This window comes from Lingula anatina, chromosome 1 (assembly GCF_051362555.1).
Source record: "Lingula anatina isolate TDL-2025a chromosome 1, LinAna3.0, whole genome shotgun sequence".
NCBI lineage: Eukaryota > Metazoa > Brachiopoda > Lingulata > Lingulida > Lingulidae > Lingula > Lingula anatina.
Genome location: NC_141767.1, coordinates 9,261,166 through 9,285,871, shown reverse-complemented (window position 1 = coordinate 9,285,871; position 24,706 = coordinate 9,261,166). Strand labels below are relative to the sequence as shown.

Genomic DNA, 24,706 nt, shown 5'->3' with positions numbered 1-24,706 from the left:
CTGCCAGTGGTGATCGGCTAGAAAGTGACTGATGGAAAGTAAGAGATTTTTGATGCACCGAGAAAAAGAACATGCTAGCAATAAAGGTAAAATCAAGATTTCTGCCCCGCCCCCATTCCACTACCCCGTGCAGTGTACATATATAGCTTGTAATGCTCTACAAGACTGCTGCTGCTATAAAAAACTGATACAAGATAAGAGATATAAGGAATATATAGATATTGCTCTCTACATAAGCCGCACACCAATGCTGTAGTGATTTGTTATTCTTGACAAGTACTTTCAAAATAATAAATTAATTGTTACTCTCTAGCAGTCTCGAACTGCTCATACCTCGAAACTAGTGGACTAGAAGCAGTCTTCTCTAGCTGTTACAAACTACATTAGTCTTACATGCAATTTAGTAGGGAAGACCTATATAGATAGTAAAGGGTGCCGATAGTACCTTGTTCCATTTTTTATTTTTATTTAATTATTATTATTTTTTATAAAGAAGCGCAGTGGTGAGCATGTCCTTGATTCGGGGAATGAGTCTTTCTTTAAAATATTATCTTCACTGTTAACAAGGATCAGTACCAAAATAACCGAGCCCACTCTTTATTAAAGGTTGTCTCTATGATTAGACTGTTTAATGTTGTTAATCATACAAACGAGGTTTTGCGGGCAACGGTATTTCAAAATCGCCACCCTTCACAGCCGCCTTTCTAAGAAAACCACAAATACCGGCACACTGAGTAAAAAATAAAATTCACTTTTATTTGCTTTTGGTGTGCTTGGTAATCCTTCATTAACGACGGAATTCAAATTATTTCCATGTAAGTTGCTCTGTCGCGTATTGGCGCTAAAGATTGAAAATGTGCTCATCCATTTCTGCCACTGCAATATTGTGTTTGTCAATGTGAAATTCAAGGATTTTTTTTTCATACTGTGAACAGCGAAGCATTTTTCTGCAAAAATATTTCATTTTGCACTTTACCGTTCAAAACCGTGTGTTCTACTAATTTGAGCTGGTGAACTTGGTGTCAGCATAAGTTTACTACTCTCTGTAGTGGCACGTCTCTCTCTCTACATGCATCCGGAGCTACTGCACTGTTGTGCATCATACACATGCGAGGCCGTACACTTAGGAATTTTGTTGTATTGAGGGGGGGAGGGGCAGTTGCAGAAGGCCTACAGCATATTTTTAAACTGCCAGTGGTGATCGGCTAGAAAGTGACTGATGGAAAGTAAGAGATTTTTGATGCACCGAGAAAAAGAACATGCTAGCAATAAAGGTAAAATCAAGATTTCTGCCCCCCCCCCCGCCCCCATTCCACTACCCCGTGCAGTGTACATATATAGCTTGTAATGCTCTACAAGACTGCTGCTGCTATAAAAAACTGATACAAGATAAGAGATATAAGGAATATATAGATATTGCTCTCTACATAAGCCGCACACCAATGCTGTAGTGATTTGTTATTCTTGACAAGTACTTTCAAAATAATAAATTAATTGTTACTCTCTAGCAGTCTCGAACTGCTCATACCTCGAAACTAGTGGACTAGAAGCAGTCTTCTCTAGCTGTTACAAACTACATTAGTCTTACATGCAATTTGGTAGGGAAGACCTATATAGATAGTAAAGGGTGCCGATAGTACCTTGTTCCATTTTTTATTTTTATTTAATTATTATTATTTTTTTATAAAGAAGCGCAGTGGTGAGCATGTCCTTGATTCGGGGAATGAGTCTTTCTTTAAAATATTATCTTCACTGTTAACAAGGATCAGTACCAAAATAACCGAGCCCACTCTTTATTAAAGGTTGTCTCTATGATTAGACTGTTTAATGTTGTTAATCATACAAACGAGGTTTTGCGGGCAACGGTATTTCAAAATCGCCACCCTTCACAGCCGCCTTTCTAAGAAAACCACAAATACCGGTACACTGAGTAAAAAATAAAATTCATTTTTATTTGCTTTTGGTGTGCTTGGTAATCCTTCATTAACGACGGAATTCAAATTATTTCCATGTAAGTTGCTCTGTCGCGTATTGGCGCTAAAGATTGAAAATATGCTCATCCATTTCTGCCACTGCAATATTGTGTTTGTCAATGTGAAATTCAAGGACCTTTTTTTCATACTGTGAACAGCGAAGCATTTTTCTGCAAAAATATTTCATTTTGCACTTTACCGTTCAAAACCGTGTGTTCTACTAATTTGAGCTGGTGAACTTGGTGTCAGCATAAGTTTACTACTCTCTGTAGTGGCACGTCTCTCTCTCTACATGCATCCGGAGCTACTGCACTGTTGTGCATCATACACATGCGAGGCCGTACACTTAGGAATTTTGTTGTTTTGAGGGGGGGAGGGGCAGTTGCAGAAGGCCTACTGCATATTTTTAAACTGCCAGTGGTGATCGGCTAGAAAGTGACTGATGGAAAGTAAGAGATTTTTGATGCACCGAGAAAAAGAACATGCTAGCAATAAAGGTAAAATCAAGATTTCTGCCCCCCCCCGCCCCCATTCCACTACCCCGTGCAGTGTACATATATAGCTTGTAATGCTCTACAAGACTGCTGCTGCTATAAAAAACTGATACAAGATAAGAGATATAAGGAATATATAGATATTGCTCTCTACATAAGCCGCACACCAATGCTGTAGTGATTTGTTATTCTTGACAAGTACTTTCAAAATAGTAAATTAATTGTTACTCTCTAGCAGTCTCGAACTGCTCATACCGCGAAACTAGTGGACTAGAAGCAGTCTTCTCTAGCTGTTACAAACTACATTAGTCTTACATGCAATTTGGTAGGGAAGACCTATATAGATAGTAAAGGGTGCCGATAGTACCTTGTTCCATTATTTATTTTTATTTAATTATTATTATTTTTTATAAAGAAGCGCAGTGGTGAGCATGTCCTTGATTCGGGGAATGAGTCTTTCTTTAAAATATTATCTTCACTGTTAACAAGGATCAGTACCAAAATAACCGAGCCCACTCTTTATTAAAGGTTGTCTCTATGATTAGACTGTTTAATGTTGTTAATCATACAAACGAGGTTTTGCGGGCAACGGTATTTCAAAATCGCCACCCTTCACAGCCGCCTTTCTAAGAAAACCACAAATACCGGCACACTGAGTAAAAAATAAAATTCATTTTTATTTGCTTTTGGTGTGCTTGGTAATCCTTCATTAACGACGGAATTCAAATTATTTCCATGTAAGTTGTTCTGTCGCGTATTGGCGCTAAAGATTGAAAATATGCTCATCCATTTCTGCCACTGCAATATTGTGTTTGTCAATGTGAAATTCAAGGACCTTTTTTTCATACCGTGAACAGCGAAGCATTTTTCTGCAAAAATATTTCATTTTGCACTTTACCGTTCAAAACCGTGTGTTCTACTATTTCGTTTCCCTAAATATTTAAGAGAGACCTTAATTTGCAAATGAGAACGTAGCCTCTTACTGAACGCTTCATCGACAATGGCTCCAAATACTATCACTGCCATGAGCTGCAAAGCAACTGCCTTAACGTCCTTCATAGTGATGTTTCCTTTGTCTCCTCGTCAAAACCTTATTGCCTCCGTGCCAAAGTCTTACAGATACCCGGCTTTTTTTCTGAAAGACAGCACTATGCAACATAATGGGTACATATTTGTCTCACTCGCCCTTTTCATACGTAAAGAGCTGTGTAGAGTACGCAGGGGCGGATCCAGGATAATTTGAAGAGGGGTCCGCGGATACGAAGCCGATACTCCCCTACCCCCTTTTGGTATTTCAGAGGGCGAGCGGTGCCATTTGGTACGGTTTAGAACTATGATTCAGCTAGTCAAAATTCTAATTTGAAGACTGAACCTTTGGTGTGATTTTCTTTCAGAAATCCGCCACTGGTTACTACACAATTGTGTCAATGATGGCAAAACAGAAGTAGTTCAGTTTATCTCACGTTTTTCTAAAATGCAGAAAAATTAGAAGTATTAGGAACTGGAAACAGCATGGGCACGGTAAAAGATGAGGTTAAAAACTTAAAAGTAATTTTTGATAACAAGTGCGATGTGGCCGCCGACATCAGTAAAAAAAAAAGCAGAACCGCTTTCTTTGGTCTTTAAAAATCTCCAAACTATCCCGTATCCTTGACAAAGGTCAAATGGAGAGGTTTATCTATGCCTTCATAACTTCACATCTTGACTACGGAAACAGTCTACTGCATGGTCTTCCTACGTACCAAATTAAAAAAACTGCAATTTGTCCAAAATGCCGCAGCACGACTACTGACCAAATCCCGTCTCTAATCTAACATTTCACCTATTTTATTTGAACTACATTGGCTTCCAGTACAGAGATTTGTCTTTGAATTATTGCTGTTTGTTTTTAAATTATCAGAGGTGAATGTCCTTCATATTTTGACTCTATGCTTCATCCAAGTTCAGCCTACACACCAGGTTCACCAGATCCACCTCCACTCTTTGCTTTACCAGGAATGAAAAAAAAAAAAAAAAAAAAAAAAAAACCCACGGCCAAATGGCATTTTCAATAACGGGTACCGGAGAAGATCAGCATTGGTCAGAATTGTGCCGGAAGTGACGTGCAGTGGTGTTAGAAGCGAAGCTAAGTGGTCATTTTAACATAGAGGTGAACGGCAGTGAAGACGGGTTGTCGGAGGAAAAAGAAGTTTTCTAAACAACATGGTAAGATAACTCTCCTTTTTTACGCATTTTGGGCAGAGAATGCTTGTAGAAATAATAGACGCATGATATGAAAACGTGACACGGAACTTGAAGGTACAAAATCGTGCTTAATTTGCGGTCAACTTGTTTAGAAATAAATGCTGCGTCGACCGCCAGCGCGACAAAAAGCGTAAAGGGGAAATAATTCCCGGGAGTCTATAAATCGTTGTCATGTGGAAATTTGGCATTAATATAATCCGATATGTCCATATCTAAGTATTTTTGGGTGTTTTATGGTATGGGCTGCAATTACAACGATGTTTTAGAGGTCTTGAAGGACCTTGTGAAAACCAGGAAGTAGTTCGTAACTAACAAGTGGAATGTACCGATCTCCGACTGCTGTGCACAGCTGTATCTTTTTTTTCAATATATTGACGAATTTTTAGATCTTTATATGTCCATCTGGCATGAAATTCCACACACATGATCACACTGATACACCTTTTACACTGGGGAAGGCGCTCATCGGTACAAATATACAATAAAGTGCAATGCATTCACAGGACAAATAAAACATTTCACTGACAAGATCTTCCCAAAAAGACGGAAAGAGAATTCAGGTGAGCTGACAGGTAATTAAGACTAGCTCAAAGTACTAATAATTGACATTATTATGCAATACTCAGTTGGTAAAACGATTCTCACAGGTAGATAAGATGTAACATGACCAATTTCTATAGGCTAATGATTGCCAGCCTGAGGAAAGTGATTGCCAGTCTCTTTTGTCAGTGATTTTTAACTCAGATAAGAGGCTGTCAGAATGTCACCTTTGTCTTGGCATTTGTCACTGATTAGCGCCTTCCCCAGTGTAAAAGGTGTATCAGTGTGATCATGTGTGTGGAATTTCATGCAAGATGGACATATAAAGATCTAAAAATTCGTCAATATATTGAAAAAAAAGATACAGCTGTGCACAGCAGTCGGAGATCGGTACATTCCACTTGTTAGTTACGAACTACTTCCTGGTTTTCACAAGGTCCTTCAAGACCTCTAAAACATCGTTGTAATTGGAGGCCATACCATAAAACACCCAAAAATACTTAGATATGGACATATCGGATTATATTAATGCCAAATTTCCACATGACAACGATTTAAAGACTCCCGGGAATTATTTCCCCTTTACGCTTTTTGTCGCGCTGGCGGTCGACGCAGCATTTATTTCTAAACAAGTTGACCGCAAATTAAGCACGATTTTGCACCTTCAAGTTCCGTGTCACGTTTTCATATCATGCGTCTATTATTTCTACAAGTATTCTCTGCCCAAAATGCGTAAAAAAGGAGAGTTATCTTACCATGTTGTTTAGAAAACTTCTTTTTCCTCCGACAACCCGTCTTCACTGCCGTTCACCTCTATGTTAAAATGACCACTCACAGCTTTGCTTCTAACACCACTGCACGTCACTTCCGGCACAATTCTGACCAATGCTGATCTTCTCCGGTACCCGTTATTGCAACTCCCATTTTATGGAATGAACTACCCTCACACATTCGGACTATAGATAATGTTGAGGTTTTTTAAAAAAGACTTGAAAACATTCTTGTTTGCACAGTACTTCAATACTTGAAATTATATATTTTCTCGTTTTTTCATAAAGGAGTTTTATTCTTTAGACTATTACTATCATAACCAGCGCTGATCATTTTAATTGTTTTATTCACCTCAGCTTTTAGTATTTGTATAATTACTTGTAGTTCTGATAATTTTATTTGTAAACAGCACTGAGGCGGAAGTGTAGTGCGGTTTTTAAGAAATAAATAACATTATTTATTATTATAAATTACAAAAAAATATGATCACTCATTTAGTATTTCTAAGAGGCATAAAAAGAAAAAATAAGAGTTTGCAAAGCTTCGATTGTTTCATTTCACGTTCCAACTACAAAAAAAAAAAAAAAAAAATGTTGATTGCAGAAGATTATCTGAGGCCGCTGTTTTCTTTCTGTTACTTCTTTCCGAGGAGGAATGCTGCGAAGATGGAGACCAGTCCCATAAGAAGCACACTGCTGGACACTGTGGCACTGCCGTTGCAAAGTTCCCCGCTGCACACACACACGCTCCCCGTCACCCCCGCTATAGAGGTCTCCGTGCAACCATTGCTCTGCCCGGAAACGGCACAAGTGCGAGCGACGCTCTGGACGCCTGCAAACAGGTAAATAGCATTTGTTCAGAATTTTGTATTTGTCAACTTAAAATAGACATGACGATTTCATATGAGTCGTATAGACTCGACTACTTAGAGTAGTCACTGTCATATCAAAGCATTAGACACATGTATGTCAATATTTTATTTTCAGGTGAAATTTTACAGGTTCTCTCTCTCTCTCCTTTTATATTTTTTAATTAATTGATTTTTTTGTCACCTGAAGTCTCAGCCTTGGTCTTCTGACAGCCAGCGGAGCAATCGATTGTATTGCCCGAGTTTGCAGCCTTGTCAAATGGGTCGTTACAATTTGTGCACGAGTAACACTTCACTGCGCTAGCTGAAAGAAAAATTTAATCATTTGGTTTAATGCGCCATTTACTCTCCTGTTAAACATGTAATAAGAAATCCTCGTAGTAGTACTGATAGACTATGTACATAGTTAAATATGATGATGTTTTAAGCTAGGTTGGTTAGTCGGCATGTGCGTGGAAGGCTGACTGGAACAAATAGAAGCAATATTGAAGTAATATGTTTGTTTGAATTAAAGAACAATTGTCTAAAGAAACAGATAAAAGAGATAACAATTTTATCAGAATCACAAGGCTTGCGTGCTTAGTCACAAATCTATATTTGAATTTCCTTGTATTACGTACCGGTAATACTGCTTATCGCATAAGTTATGCTTATCAAACTAATTATAAGTAACTACGAGAACAATCGCCAACAGGCAAGAGTTTTACCTCTCAGGTAGGCCTTAACCCGACCTTGCGACAATCAATGTAATAAAACAAATGATTGAAATGCTTGAATATTATGCAATAAAAAGTTATTGCTAAAAACTATGATGATTTTTTCTAACCCATAATGCGCAATATGATGTTCATTTGGACGGGCAAGGGTCGATTTAAAGGAGAGAATATTGAGGCGGCAAAACTCGCTGCACTCTTACAAATTCCATGCCAGCACATTCCATTTTCTGTTTTTGGCGATACTTTGTACAAAAGAAAATTAGCAAACTTACAGCCCAAGGTAAGTCCTGTAAACAAAGATATGTTTGTTATGCAATTCGACCGTATTTGACACACACCTATGATATCTTTAGTTCAAACAGATTAACTTAATACTATTGAAACCTAGGTAACAACAGCTTATTAATAGGAAAGGCCTAAATTACTTAACAAGGTTGAAATTAAAATACCAGGGACAACAATATCGCGTGTGTTTCACGCACAAGGCCACTCGAATCATGATCACGACAAAACACTGTAAAACAGACATTTCCTTATCTTAACGATAGACCTTGACACCGACAGACCGCGCAAGAAGCTAAATAAAAACTATTTTGCAATAATCATAAAAACAGCCTCTAAAAAGGCCATCAAACCGTGGGTTTTCTGGGCCCATCACACATGTCCTGAAAGACTCGTGTTTCATTATCCGGTTCAAACTGTGTATCAGAGAATTCGGGCAATTTTTGAAATCGTTTTTCTATATCAGTTTATATATCAAAGGAGCGCAAGCAGATATTTTCACATTTTAATAAAACGAAATCTAAGGCCACTGTTAGATTTTAATGCATATAACAAAACTATTAAATTGATCTATTATTGATCTATTACACTGACGTTGTCGTTATTAGGTCCGCATGTAGGCCCACTTTAGGCACTATGTTTATTTACACTTTTACACACTTTCACACACTTTTTAAAGATAATTCAGTTACTCATTAGAATTAAATTTGGATTTCGTTGTGCTATGTTAAAGACGGGAGCAGACCGCCTATAGTTCGGGGAAGGACTCCAACGGCCAGCGTTTAATTTGGTGGGTGAGGAGGTAAGAAAACCTATAAATAGATAATTTTCTGATGGAAATTCATCTGTGTAGTCTGTTGATCATATTATAAGACTAAACTTTTCATTTCCTGTATTAAATTAAAGCTGTATCTTACAGAGTTTTTATTTGTGAAGATAATGAAAAATGTAGCCTTATAAATGATAGGCTACATAATTCTTCGAATTTTCTCCAATTTTTTTTTTTAATTTTGCATCCAAAAGCGACAGTAGCAGTAAGAAGCCCGTGCACGCCTTGAAAGTATTAACTGCAGTACTTTAGGCCTAATTTTGACACGCCTCTTGCTAAAAGGCGTTGCTTCTTGCTATTCCCACATCTACAAAATACAATTGAACTTTAATTGTTCATAAGCCTACCTGCTACATATAATTACAACCTGTCGTCTAAATGTTAGAAAATGTTTTTCGTTAATCTTATCATTTTTTATCTTTAATTTGTTTAAAAAAATAGTCTACTAAATGTTTATCTCTCATAAAATGTTTTTACTAATTGTATTTTCTTTTATGCATCTTTTTTTTCTACAAACCCTATTTTTTACTGTTCCAGCATATATCTCATAATATTAGCAAAGCACATGTCTACTGCCTAGTAAACAAGAAGGTATTTTTATAAATAGATATAAGAAATAAGACACTTGTATTTTATTTTAAGTTGTGTGACAGTGGGTCATAAAAACGAAATGAAATTGCACTCACATCATTTCTATGCAAAAAGCAGCTATAAAAAGTAATATCTAAAGGGGACTATGTTTATGAAATTAAGTCTATCGGGCAGCTTTACACTTACAAATTTAATGATTACTCTTGATGTAAGGTTATTTTCTCTAAAGTAGCATAGTCTGATGGCTATAAAACTTACTTGTATCGATAGAAACCCAGCAAACAACGAGCAAAATAGCAGCAGTGGAAAACTTGGCCATCCTGTAAAGATGTTATAGGAAATCTTTCAAAAAGTTTCAGTTCTGCTTAACGGCACGCCTTGTCCTTCAAACTGACGCCTGTCCTTGCTGTGGACCTTTTATACCCGCTGTTGCCCTCAACCGCCATCCAATGGAATCGCATCGCGGTCCGTGCATGGCAGGGAAGGTCCGTTTCCGTTATGACGCGTAAGTTAATCATTCGTGCCTATTTCTTCTACTATCTATAAACGAAAAATGAGTCTTTCTAAATTATTTGATACATGTATTAATTTTATATCTCTCTTTTTACCAAAAGAATATTGGATCTAATCGTGTTTCATGGAAAAATAGTAAAAACTTTGCTCCTTCAAACACGGACTCAATTATCCACAGCTGGCCTATTTTCACTTGGTGTGTGGGTTGGGCACGGGGTTTTCAAGGACAAGATAGGATTTCGCAATGCCCATTTGTTTTCGCTTAAAAATCCCGAGAAAAAAGTTGTGCAATACTGATAGATCCTGAATCGTCTGTGGTTAAAAGTTGCGACAGACGTGTTAATAAGAAAAACGCACCCTCATGATTCTTTGGGCCTTTTTCGAAAGGAAAGTTGCTAAATCTGTCAATTTGTTTGTTGAAACTTCACATTTGCCCTTCTTTTAATAATCTATTGGGCAAATCTGTCGAATTTAATGATATAGGCCTACATATACATCCACCCCTTTCATGTTTTATTGCTTCAGCCAATGCAATGAAATTAACTTATCTTTGATTGAAGAGGGTACAGGCCAACATGATAAAAAAACTTTTATTCTTTTTTTTTGTGTCGAGTTTAAGCTAACTTTGTGATTAATAATTGCATGTATAATGTGCCTTAATAATTACACTTTTCAAAACATTTTAAATCCATTAGTTACATAGGCCTATGATATAGAAATCCACATTACGCAAGAAAGCTTAATGGCTCTCCTTGGCTTTTTTTCCTTAAAGTTTCTACATGTAGGCCTACCAACGTGTCCGTATATTATCTGGACTTTAAGTTAACGATAACCACCCCATGCCCGGGACAAAGGAATGGACTTCAAACTGTTAATGAAGAATGTTCTTGTGATACCATTGTTTGACCGATCCCATTAATTATTGATAGGCCTATTTGTCTGATAAATTTAATTAATCATACAAATCTGTGACATTATGTATATCAAAGGACCTTTCAAATAACTTAATTTGCAGGGCTATTTCAAATAACTTATCCAAGTTTAGCTCGGAGAGAGAGAGAGAGAGAGAGAGAGAGAGAGAGAGAGAGAGGTTCACGTGCACGTGCAGGAATCCACCCTTGTGTGTTTAATGATAGTCCGATGTATGGTACACTCCCTGAATAGGGTCCAGCTTTTAAAGATTTCGTCGTACCTAATACAGGAAGTTCCCAGAGTTTACAGTTGGGGACCCCCTGTCCTTTGATCTTATATCTTAAGTTGAAGCAAGGAGGTGTATACATGTACCTCCTCGGTTTCAGTCCACACCAGCGTGGTTGGCCTGCCTTGAAAGTTATATTTTAAACTGAACGGCAGCGTCACGTGTTTATTTTTCTGCCCTCATTGTTGCAGGAAGTAATGTCCATCACCTGTAGTAATTAGTGAGGTAGGACAATCCTTATTATTAATATTATTGTGGTTTTAGGGGCCTTGTGTTAGAGGAATAATTCTATAATTTCGACTGACACTTGCTGATTAAACTTCAACACAAAACATATTACTCATTATTAGAAATCGGTGAGCTGCATTATTTATTTAATTATTTATTCATTTATTTATTTATTGAAGGGAGGGGGTCACGTTTTAGGGTGATGGGCTAGAATAGAGCATACTTCTTTATTTCCGTGCCTCTCGCTCAAGAGTGACATTTATGCAGACCATGCATAATGATGTGGCTTAGCAAGCTGATTTAACTAGCGTCCTTAACATACCAAAACTAACTATACAGCCATAACCATGCTCATATAACAGAGCTATAAACACGAAAATGCATGTGTAGTTTTTATATTTTTTGCACGCCTACATGTAGCACTGTATTGTACTTATAAAAAATTACAAATTACAGTTGAGATAAATGAAAGGAGTCAGATTGGATATATGCGCATGTTATACTGTATATCATTAGGTCAGTCAAATCCTAAATGCATTCATATTCTTATATAATGGCTTTTCATATTTTACGTATGGTATTTACATATTCCAATAAAGTGTCCACCCATCTATTTTTTAACATTTATAACTATAGAGCCCTAGACTGAAAGGACGTCAAAAATATAAAAATTCGTTTAAGTACAATAGCCTGAGTCTGACCGAGACATATTTTGTTTGTTCATCATAAAAAGAAAATGTTTTTACTGGCTTACACGATAAAAGATACATATAATACGTCGATGTTTTCAGTGACAAATTTAATGGTTTCAGGGGCGGATCCAGGATTATTTGAAGGGGGAGGGGTCGGCGGATGCAAAAAAAATATTATTTATGAATTTTTTCTTTGCTATGGTTGAACAAAACTGACAAAAGGTAGTTTTAAAAATGTGTCAAGATTGCAACAAACTATGAAACAAATTCCATACAAAATTTTGCGGAGGTGGCCGCGGGGTATGAAAAACGAGTAGAATAGGGCATACTTGACTGGCTGTAACATTTTGTCACAAACAAAGTTATTTCACTTGTCCCAATGTAGCGCCATTAATTTTAGGCCTGTGGCCTGAGAGGTGAATGACGAGAGGGGAGCCACGGTGAGAGATCTCAACCAGGATTGTAACACACTGAAACAAATTCCATGTAAGATTTTGCGGCGACGGCCGCGGGGTATAAAAAACGAGTAGAATAGGGCATATTTGACTGGCTGTAACATTTTGTCACAAACAGCTTTCTTTCACTTAACTGACGACACGAAACCTACTGACGCTACCATCTCAGTTATTAAAAAACTGAATTGTCCATGATAAGACCAACGCAAGACTGGGTGAAAAAGGTGTACATACTAACGTGACCCTTGCCTTTATTACGTTAACTGGAGACTCAGTATAATCTGCGTACATTGACCGTATAAAGCCAGGAATATTACAATGATCCCAATTTCTTAAATTTGCAAATGTGAAATGTTTTGAGTTAGTGGGAGTAATATTCCCATTATTAATTGGAAAGCAAACAATAAGGCACTGGGGAAAATTAAATGAGCTACAACTTGTTGATAGTTTTCTGCTTGGTGTGTAAATAACAAAAGTAAGCCAGTGCGTTATTGTCGTAGGTCAAATATCCAAACAAAATGAAAGGAATCGTGAGTTCACGTGTAAATCTCGGCGAGGGGCACTTCTATCATTGTTTATTGTTATTATTGTTGTAAATGAAAATCGCATATCCACGTATTGCCTTGTAAAGTTATTATCCAATAGAAAGATTAGTGTCATTTTAAAGTCATTTTTACAAATCTCAAATAATGGGTAGAAATTCGTTGAGAAAACGTTGAAGGTTACGGTTTCGTATCGTAAGATCTCATTTTTCTCCTCTCCAAATCATTTCCCAGGTGGTTTTGCTGGCAGCATTGTTTTTTCGGAAGCGCTGCTTTAAGTCCCGCTTTTTCACCTGTAAGGAAATGCACACTGCTGTATGTACCATGTCGATGTGATCAGGAAATTATATCGGATATAATTAATATATAATTCCCTGCTGTGATTGAGTCTTGAATCTCATCTGTATATCTGTCTGTGCACATATCCAAAATATTATCAACCCTCTACCGATAATCGCTAAGGAACATCATTTAAAAATCTTTCACATAACAACATTTTAATTTTGATATTAGGACGATTTGATTCAATTGCAAAATTCATATAACTCTAGAGTTAGATCATTCAACATCCCATTATAAACGTCGCATCCTTTCTAAATAATACAACGTACCGTTTTACTGTTTGAAATGTATTTTCTTTCTATGTCTGCTCTCTTGCCAATAACTGTAAATACAAAAAAATAAAAAAATTATAAAAAAGGTAACAACATTAACAATTACAGCACCAGCAAGAACACCACCACCACCATCAATAACAACGATAATAACAACGATAATAATAATAACAAGGCAGCAAAGCTGTCAAATGTACAGACAAAAACCAGAAAATAAAAACGCAGGAAATAGGATACTGTCAATTCTGATGAACTAATGTATTATGCTTACTGTAACTGCATAGCCAACATCAAATTCTTATTCTGCATAACATTGGATTAGGATGAAAGTAAAATGTGTATCAAGCATAAGACTAAGTTCCCATACCTAGATCAATCTAACAGGATCAATGCAACTCCAAGGGGTTTCTCACTAAATTGCTTTCAGTTTGAGAGTCTTAGGATTCTGGCATGCCAGTTTCAGTAGGCGTGACAGACAACTAAGCCACTTACATTGATTGCAATTTAGCGAGAATTCCCATGGAGATAGATCGATCCACAGTTAGCGTGATAGGGTCTGGAAATAGTCCCTAAGGTGTCAGGCTGATAAGAGTTAAACTTTGGAAATGCCAGAATGAGGTACAGTGAAAATTACACACAAAAAAAATTGCTTAAACTCATTAAAAAAAAAAAAAATATATATATATATATATATATATATATATATATATATATATATATATATATATATATATATTATTAATTTTTTTTTTTTTTTGGGCTGTATGTCAATCCTAAGAATCATCCTTGTAACTTAACAAAATACAGAAAATGTTACAAAGTAAGAGTACAGGGCTCCTGGCAGATGGGAGTGATAAGTCACAACTTGAAAATGCCAGTATAGCACTCTATAAACCTGCATTGCCTCCAAAACAGAAAACAATCACACTGGTTTTCAAACACAAGCTGCGCACTTCTGTCTTATGAAACTTTTCACTAAGTTTCAGTATCGTAAGTAACATGGTTTTCCCTTAATCGCTATCCTGGCAGCAGTGTCCAAAATAGGGTTTTCTTCAACTTTCATGCAATAAAACATAATACTTAACAGCATAATGACCATCAAATTTTTTATAAAAAAATAAAAGTATCATGAATATTCAGAAAATGTGATTTGGGAAGGTCTTCAAGGCCATGGAAGTTCAGAGTCATACTTTCAAAATGCCAAAATGTAAACAAGAGATAACTGTACTGAAATGATTTTCTTTCCATTTTCAACACCTTTTTAAAAAAAAAATGATCAATAAACTGTCATTTTTAAATGTTCAACTAGGAAAATTGTTGACATAGGAAAAATAGCAATAGAACAATTTTCAATGTCCAATTTGCTCCATTTGCAGATGCTGAACATAGTGAATGATTAAATCTGACAAACTGCAATGATGAGTTCCTTTCCATTTATGATACTTTATTACACAATTACTTCCCTAAAAATGACCCGATGATGCTGATTTTCAAACTTGACCTGCGTATTATGAATATTCATTAGTTCTGCAAGTTTCAAACCAAAAGGTAAAATGGTTTTCCACTTATCATGTTATCAGTGTTGCATATATGCTGAAAAAAGTGAAAAACAGCATAACTTCCCTAAAAATGACCCAATCATACTGATTATCAAACTCGACCTGCGTATTATGAATATTCATCAGTTCTGTAAGTTTGAAACCAAAAGGTAAAATGGTTTTCCACTTATCGTGTTATCGGTGCTGCATATATGCTGAAAAAAGTGAAAAAACAGCATAACTACCCTAAAAATGACCCGATCATGCTGATTTTCGAACTTGACCTGCGTAATATGAATATTCATTAGTTCTGCAAGTTTCAAGCCAAAAGGTAAAATGATTTTTCACTTATCATGTTATCAGTGTTGCATATATGGTGAAAAAAGTGAAAAACAGCATAACTTCCCTAAAAATGACCCGATCATGCTGATTTTCGAACTTGACCTGCGTATTATGAATATTCATCAGTTTTGTAAGTTTCAAGGGAAAAGGTAAAATGGTTTTCCACTTATCGTGTTATCGGTGCTGCATATATGCTGAAACAAGACAGCACTGTTCTGCAATGGGTTTACTTCCATTTTTAAAACACTTTTTTAACATAAAACAAAATAAACAGTTTTCTACCATTTGTATATGATCAACTAAGAAAATTGATGAGATGGGAAAAATATCAATAGAACAGTGTTAAATGTCCAATTTCCTCCATTCTGAGATAATGAATATAGTAGATGATTGAATCTGCCAAACTGCAATGATATTTGTTTATTTCCATTTTTGACACTTTATAACATAATACACAATAACAAGTTTACCATCATTTTTACATAATCAACTAACAATGTTATTAAGATGCAGGAAATGTCAAACAAACACTTTTACGTATCTTATTAGTTCAATAATGAGACTGTTAATATGCCTAACAATTGAATCCGAGGAAATGTGACAAAACAGCATAACTTCTAAAAGAATGGCCCGATTATGCTGATTTTGGAACTCAACCTGCGTTTTAGTTAGTTTGACTACTCCTGTGAGTATAATGACAATTGGCCTATCTGTTTTTCTTATATTGTGTTATTAGCGTTGCATATATGTTGAAAGAAGTGAAAAAACAGCATAACATCCCTAAAAATGGCCCGATCATGCTGATTTTCAAACTTGACCTGCGTATTTTGAATATTCATCAGTTTTGTAAGTTTCAAGCCAAAAGGTAAAATGGTTTTCCATTTATGGTGTTACCGGTGCTGCATATATGCTGAAAAAAGAGAAAAAATAGCCTAAATTCACTAAAAATGACCCAATCACCCTGATTTTCGAACTTGACCTGCGTATTATGAATATTCATCAGTTCTGTAAGTTTTAAGCCAAAAGGTAAAATGGTTTCCCACTTATCCTGTTATCGGTGCTGCATATATGCTGAAAAAACAGAATAAATTCCCTATAAGTGACCCGATCATGCTGATTTTCGAACTTGACCTGCGTATTATGAATATTCATCAGTTCTGTAAGTTTTAAGCCAAAAGGTAAAATGATTTTCCACTTATCATGTTATCAGTGTTGCATATATGCTGAAAAAAGTGAAAAAACAGAATAAATTCCCTATAAGTGACCCGATCATGCTGATTTTCGAACTTGACCTGCGTATTACGAATATTCATCAGTTCTGTTAGTTTCAAGCCAAAAGAAAAAACAGTTTTCCACTTATCGTGTTATCGGTAAAAGTGCACGGCGACGACGGCGACGGCGACGGCGACGACAGACGCAGATGATGGCTATATGTACAGACACATCTGTGTCTGTACATAATAATAACAAAAATACCTTAGTTTGCAATCGAAAAAGCAACTACTTACGCAACGCATCACTATCGGCAATAATAATAATGAAAATTAAGCATCGTAAGAGAGGCGTTAATTTGCAATTAGAACGCAGCCACTTACAAAGCGCTTCATTTTCGGCAATGGCTCCAAATACTATCACTGCCATGAGCAGCAAAGCAACTGCCTTAGCGTCCTTCATGGTAATGCTTCCTAGATTTCGGCGCTAATATCGTACTAGTAAACTTCTTTTCAACTGAAAACCCACACTTTGCAATATGTACGCCTCTCAGGCTTAGTCACAGCTTTTATTCGAGCTGTGTTAAGTTCATACATGAAATAACGTGCATCAACTGCGTGCAGTGCATTTTGCTGAATATCTACATTCTTTGGATATAAAACATGTCACAATGTAGCACCATTAATTTTAGGCCTGTAACCTGAGAGGTGAATGACGAGAGGGGAGCCACGGTGAGAGATCTCAACCAGGATTGTAACACACTGAAACAAATTCCATGTAAGATTTTGCGGCGACGGCCGCGGGGTATAAAAAACGAGTAGAATAGGGCATATTTGACTGGCTGTAACATTTTGTCACAAACAGCTTTCTTTCACTTAACTGACGACACGAAACCTACTGACGCTACCATCTCAGTTATTAAAAAAACTGAATTGTCCATGATAAGACCAACGCAAGACTGGGTGAAAAAGGTGTACATACTAACGTGACCCTTGCCTTTATTACGTTAACTGGAGACTCAGTATAATCTGCGTACATTGACCGTATAAAGCCAGGAATATTACAATTAACCCAATTTCTTAAATTTGCAAATGTGAAATGTTTTGAGTTAATGGGAGTAATATTCCCATAAATGATTGGAAAGCAATAAATAAGGCACTGGGGAAAAAAAAATGAGCTACAACTTGCTGATAGTTTTCTGCTTGGTATGTAAATAACAAAAGTAAGCCAGTGCGTTATTGTCGTAGGTCAAATATCCAAACGAAATCAAAGGCATCATGAGTTCACGTGTAAATCTCGATGAGAGGGACTACTACATGTATCATTATTTTTTGTTACTATTGTTGTAAATGAAAATCGCATATCCACGTACTGCCGTGCAAAGTTATTATCCAATAGAAAGATTAGTGTCATTTTTAAGTCATTTTTATAAATCTCAAATAATGGGTAGAATTCCGTTGAGAAAACGTTGAAGGTTACGGTTTCGTGTCGTAAGATCTCATTTTTCTCCTCTCCAAATCATTTCCCAGGCGGTTTTGATGGTGGCATTGTTTTTTCGGAAGCGATGCTATAAGTCCCGCTTTTTCACCTGTAAGGAAATGTACACTGCTGTAAGTACGATGTCGCTGTGATTGAGTCTTGAATCTCATCTGTGTATCTGTCTATGCACATATCGATAACAATATCAACACTTTACCGATAATCGCTAAGGTTCATCATTTAAAAACCTTTCTCATAACATTTTCATTTTGATATAAGGTGATTTGATTCAATTGCAAAATCCATATAACTCTACATTTAGATTATTCAACATCCCTTATAAACGTTGCATCTTTTCTAAATAATACAACTTACCATTTTACTGTTTGAAATGTATTTTCTTTCTATGTCTACTCTCTTGCCAAATACTGTAAATACAAAAAATAAAAAAGGTAACAACAGTAACAATTACAGCACCAGCAAGAAAACCACCACCACCACCACCAATAACAACGATAATAACAACGATAATAATAATAATAACTAGAAAAGCACTCTGAGGGCGCAGACCTCCGCCAAGGCGGCAATTTTTGATTATTACAAAACGCTTCATTTTCGGCAATGGCTCCAAATACTATCACTGCCATGAGCAGAAAAGCAACTGCCTTAGCGTACTTCATGGTACTGCTTCCTCGATCTCGGCGCTAACATCGTACTAGTATATTACTTTTCAACTCAAAACCCACACTTTGCAATACAACATTGGTCAAAAAGGTTGTCCCACCCCCATTTCCATGTACTTTTATTTACAAATGATCACCTTCCAGCTGTTAATTGTTAGAAATAGTGCTTTCCATTACAGATACTATGTCTTACATGATTAATGGTTAAAAAAAATACAAAATAGCGGTGAAAATATGTGAGCAAGTGTGCAGTCATGATGAACCCTGGAGTGAACCCCGAAGTCAGTTCTTGAAGACAGAGTGAGATATCAGCTGAGAATGCTACGTTCAGTGATCCTACAGGTACCTAAATATGGTCATCCATCACTGGAAGGAAGTTGGTTTTGATGCAGAATCAAATTATTTCTTGTATCCTATCGATGGTCAAATGAGGGTCGATAGACATGTTAAAAAAATGCCTCTTGGAAAAATGTGTGTAGGATAATATTGCCTGAGGTGTAAGATCAGTCCGCATTTGGAGAACATTCCAAGCCCATGGTATTAGTACATTGTTCCTTTTGGAACAAAACGTAACAGGGGCATTTTAATGTAACATTCTCAACAGAAATCTCACTCCATTTGCAAGAGGTGACTTCAGGGATGCAACTGGCTTCATTGTGACAACGCACTTGCTCACAGCTCTCGTCTGGCAAGCGATTTGTAGCAGAATTACAGGGCTCTGAGGATGGGACAACCGTCTTTGAGCCCTGATATTAATCCTACTGAGCACCTGTGGCATTAATTGGAATGTGCATTGCAGAGGAAAACCAATTCCCAAATAATCTTGACCAATTTCGCCACGCTCTTTTGGATGAATGGGACAATATCCCACATAACAGAATGTTACCCACGTTGAAGACTTGTCGCGCCGTCTACAGGAGATTATTGCAGTACGCGGTAGACGCACACGCTGTTAGGCACGTGACCTTTAACGAGCACACCCTAATGCTAATTGTGTGTGAATTTGGTGATATTTGATGACATCTTTTTAATTTAATAGACATTTGTTTACAGCTGTAGAAGTCACAGTGAAACAATGGATTTGAGGAGGTACCTCTTATAAATTTTACTAAATGGTATAAAATATGTATTTTTTCACCACTATTTTGTATTTTTAACCAATAATCATGTTAGACACGGTATCTGTAATAAAAAGCACTATTTCTAACAATTTACAGCTGTGAGGTGATCATTTGTAAATAAAAGTACATGGAAATGGGGGGGACAACCTTTTTGACCAATGTATGTACGCCTTTCAGTCACCCCTTTATCCGATCTGTGTAAAGTGCACAATAACGTACATCAACTGCGTGCAGTGCATTTTGATGAATAGCTACATTCTTTGGACATGAAACATGTCACAGTGTAGCACCATTAATTTCAGGCCTGTAACCTGAAGGGTGAATGACTAGAGTGGAGCCATGGTGAGAGATCTGAACCAGGACTGTAACACACTGAAACAAATTGCATATGAGATTTTGCGGCGGTGGTCGCGGAGTATAAAAAACGAGTAGAATAGGGCAGATTTGACTGGCTGTAACATTTGGTCACAAATAACGTTCTTTCACTTAACTGACGACACGAAACCTACTGACGCTACCATCAGTTTAATATTTAAAAAAGCTGAATAGTCCATGATAAGACCAACGCATGTCTGGGTGTAGAAGAAGGTGTACATGACACCTGCATTTATGTCTCCTTATTAATAGCATAATCACAAAAATTGTATTCATATTGTCATTTTCATCCACACAAGTGGATGCATATGTTACAGTGAAATAAACTAAACTAAACTAAACTTAAATATTAACCCAAGCCAAAGGATAAGTAAATGACAAACACAGATATATAGTGTTCGAAATTTGGCCGGTAGCGGCCGCTTTTATTGAAAGGTCCCTCTATTAAAGAATGGTGTTAGATATTATATAGCATTAGATAATGTTAATTAGTTAAAAGAGGCCAAAAATTGCAACCAGAAAAAAGAGTGGAAAATAAAAACCAAAATAGCATAAGCCGAAATAATGCAAGCCAAAATATATTTATGTTATTATACATGTATATATATATACAAACAAAAGCCAAATGAGTTATGTGCCAAAATTATACAGCCAAAAAGAAGTTGAAAGTTGAATGTGAACCAAATATAAAATAACAACATGAGCCTAAATAATTATCTTACCGAAATTGGGATAAGGATGCTAGTAGGCTGACAACGTGAAACAAATAAATGTGCCGGATTTAGCCAGTGAATTATTTTAGATTATTCAGAATTTAGTTAGAAAAGCAAAAGGTGGATGGCAGATAAGCTGTGGCATGTTACCCAACCATACATACCTAGGGATGTTATATGACCGTGGCGATATGATGATCACTGAAGCCTGTCCATTTAGCCAAGCTTCAGTGAAGATCGAGGGCAACCTCGAGACGCTACCAAAAATGTCTCGCTTCACTCGACATTTCTGCGTAGCGTCTCTCGGAGAACACGGATTTAACCTCGATGTAGTCTAGAATTTCACGACTACATCTTGGTTAAATCAGTCGAGGTCTCTTAAATGCTGAAAGCCAAAGACAGTGATCGTGTGACCTTCTTGGCATCAAGAGAATAGTGACGTTGCTTACGTTATATACCTACCAATAGACAAATTTAAAATCTCTCACACCCTTAAAAAATTAGCATAAACTTTTCACGTTTAACAATTATTAATTATCATTTTATTACATTAAGTCATGTCATATGGGTATGGTTCGAAAACGGGAATTAGTTAACATTGAAGCCACACGTGTATACAAATTATTTGTAAATCTATAATTTTTTAACGAGGGTTGTGTTATTATTTACCTTTTGTTTTTAAGCTGTTCATTCTTCCTCTTTATCAGATATATTGGTAAAAATCAAATGTGTTCCCCCTTCGAACTTGTAATTACATATAGCACATGAATGCTCTGAAAACCAGCACATGTATATTCCGAAACCGCCTCGCAGTAAAAAATGTCACCAAAACGTAGAATTATTACTCCTGTGGACTTGAAATAAACATCCGTTTGATTTTGACTATATTCCGTAACCGCCTCGTCGTCAGAAATAACAATAAAATACTAGAATTATTACTCCCGTGAACTTGTTATAAACATCCGTCGATTTTGACTATATTCCGAAACTGCCTCGTTGTCAGAAATATCACCAAAAAGTAAATTTCATTCTCCTTTGCACTTGTGAAAAATTAGTTTGACTATATTCCGGTCCGACGCTCCTTTTTTATTAGAAATGTCACTAAAAAGTAGAGGTTTTGCCTTGGGGCCTTTTTTCCGCAGCAGTCCCAGCTAGGTGTGGCTCAGCTGAGACGCGCATGGTCAGTGTCGACGGTTGATTAAATACTTTTCAAGCAAATGAACGTCCACGACAAGTATTTAACAAAAATTGACCAAATTGGTCAGACATTACGTAAGAATTATGCTGGAGGTGACCAGCGCACGTGGACGAGTTTATTCCGTATAACATCTCTACAGCGTGATATAGGGTCACTTTATTCGGTTTTAGGGGTGTTTTAGGATGAAATGACTGTATTTTTTCTCGGTATGTATGTCAAATAATACACTGTCACCCTCTCGCGATATATGCCATGAACACCTCTCGCTGACGCTCGAGGTGTTATGGCATATATCGCTCGGGTGACAGTGTATTATCTCACACCTAACTCCCTAATTTTATGGGAGGGGGAGGTATGCTCTTTTCCTTGCATTGACGGGCCTTCAGCGAGGAGTAGAGCTCTCCATTCTACCTTCCTTAATTAGAAAAATTTGGAGTCATGAAAATTGTAGGCTAAAAGCGTGATATAAAGGCATGGACATCACCCCAGTGCCGGGGAAGGAAAATACAATAACTGAAACGAAAACAAAACTATTGGTCCCGGCAAAAATGAATATGAACGGCTTGCATCTGAAAGATAATTAACACAGAGTAATTCTAAGCCGAGATGCCTTCCTGATAATAGCGCCTCGCAAACTGCGGTAAAGTTTGTACTGCACAACCTCAGACAGATGGACCCCGTCCGGTTTTATGTGTAGCCAGGACGGATTGCTTAGACCGACATTCCTCCAAAAAGAAATAAACGAATGTCTCTGGGCAATGTCTGAAAGAAAAATATTAAGCTGATCAACTTGATCGTTGAAGTCCGAATAGGGGAGACAGAGCCGGTGATGAATCTGATTCACCACTATGTGAGAAATGCCGAACTCCTCGTGAGAGCTCCGAGCGAGGCTTTCAATGCTCTTACCTATATCAAACAGAGAAATGTTCAAGTCAGATAGGTCATTCGACCCAATTACCAATATAACCAAGGCGGGGCGGACCCGGCGAAGGACACCCAAGTCATACCTGACTAGTTTCGGGACCGTACGGCCTCCCACACCGTGCCAGTGTACAACATTGGGAAATCCAAAATCTTTCTCCGTACGCCCGTCCCGACCTTGGTCAAGATACGAACGTAGCCTATATACGAAGGAGTGGCCGATTATAAGGACCGCCATGGCCAACTGATCAAGGATAACTTAAATGTAATGAAAAGAAAATCTTACCTGTAAAATGAAAGATCCGCTTCACGTACGAGTCTCCTTCTAGGTTGGATCCGTGAGTCCCTCAAACAAAACCGATAAATTGCAATGGTGAATGTTCCGTTTCTCAATAAAGTCTATTCAAGCTAGGGTTAGATCCCAGAGTCGCACAAACGAATTCGTAATAAGTAAAGCAGTAAACAGTCACAGACCAAACGAAAAAATTTCCAGCGAGGAGCAACTTGTATAATCAATCTTGAATGCTATGCTTTCCGCAAAGAACTTATAGCAAAGTGAGGCCTAGTACCAGTGTTTACTGAATAAATGCGGCAGTGCGTGCCTGAAAGAGAGTCCCGGATTTAGTGCTGCAAATTTCAGCAAAAGTGACGCTTCAAAGCTGCCGGGTCTCCCCGATGGACAGATAAATTTCAAGGAGCTTAAGGATGTAATTAACAGGGGTAGCTATCTTCTAAACCGCCCAAGATATACCAACATGTTACATATCAATAGAAAGCTTATTTCAACAGCTCTTCATTTCATATCCTTATTTTATTATGTAATCGTTACGTAATGAGATATAATGTTTAATAGGTGTGCTCAACATGATCTTTACACCTTAAAAACTAGAAGTCCACTACAAATGGACATGTGTAGACAGGTTGACTCGTGAGCCCTCACTGGGATCAACAAGAATGCGCCTCAAATTAGCGATATCTGTTAAATTAGCAGAGATGTCAAAATAAACCTGGTTTCCAGTTCAACGAGACCCCCTAGCCTAGGTAAAGCACGCGTAAGTTGAAAACAGAGCTGATGTTATGAAATCCCAGACACATGATTTCAGGCAAACCTTAGATCTAATGAATGAATGCCAGCTTTCATCGGTTGAGAGTTCTAATTAATTTTGACACTGGTCTAAATCGTTCTCTTGAAGCCATAAACTGAAGCGGAGAAATCAGCCTTTTAGTGCTCCCCGGAGATTCCAACGTTATATAATCAGTGAGCTGCATTGGCAAGCTGAGAAATTTAGTTATTTATACTGGTTCAGCCCTCCACTCACTGCCTATGTAACTGTCACTATGTCTTTCATCCATTTTCAACATTATTATTGAACATTTTCAACCAGAGGCCCCCTCCATGCATTGACAGCAGCCACCATGTTAGTCGTGACGTCAGCCTTCTTCACCACGTGACACCTAGGGGGAGTGCCTTTGCCCATATACGTCTTATCTATATGTCTGCTTTTTAAAGCTTTAATAGATCGTCAGGATTAAGTTCACTGATAAATTCAAAATGAAAAGTATTGTTTGGCAAG

The 24,706-nt window shown here is 37.1% G+C and overlaps 1 protein-coding gene and 1 long non-coding RNA gene across 3 annotated transcripts; both read right to left on the bottom strand.

Annotated features, from left to right (window-relative positions):
• Positions 1 to 6,351: 6,351 nt before the first annotated feature.
• On the bottom strand, positions 6,352 to 9,753 carry LOC106164030 (uncharacterized). Its single transcript, XM_013541783.2, has 3 exons — positions 9,567 to 9,753; positions 7,075 to 7,194; positions 6,352 to 6,853 (listed from the first exon to the last, which is right to left on the bottom strand). Exons 1-3 carry the CDS (start codon positions 9,625 to 9,627, stop codon positions 6,657 to 6,659), a joined length of 378 nt encoding a protein of 125 aa, XP_013397237.1. The 5' UTR covers positions 9,628 to 9,753; the 3' UTR covers positions 6,352 to 6,656.
• A 2,862-nt stretch (positions 9,754 to 12,615) lies between these two features.
• LOC106168873 (uncharacterized) lies at positions 12,616 to 23,734 on the bottom strand. 2 transcript variants are annotated; one of them, XR_015331970.1, is made up of 5 exons: positions 23,419 to 23,734; positions 18,497 to 18,549; positions 17,026 to 18,230; positions 13,548 to 13,600; positions 12,616 to 13,229 (listed from the first exon to the last, which is right to left on the bottom strand). It is a non-coding gene; the product is annotated as an uncharacterized LOC106168873 (long non-coding RNA). The 2 variants fall into 2 exon arrangements; XR_015331971.1 differs by lacking the exon at positions 23,419 to 23,734 and adding an exon at positions 21,683 to 22,538.
• Positions 23,735 to 24,706: the final 972 nt, after the last annotated feature.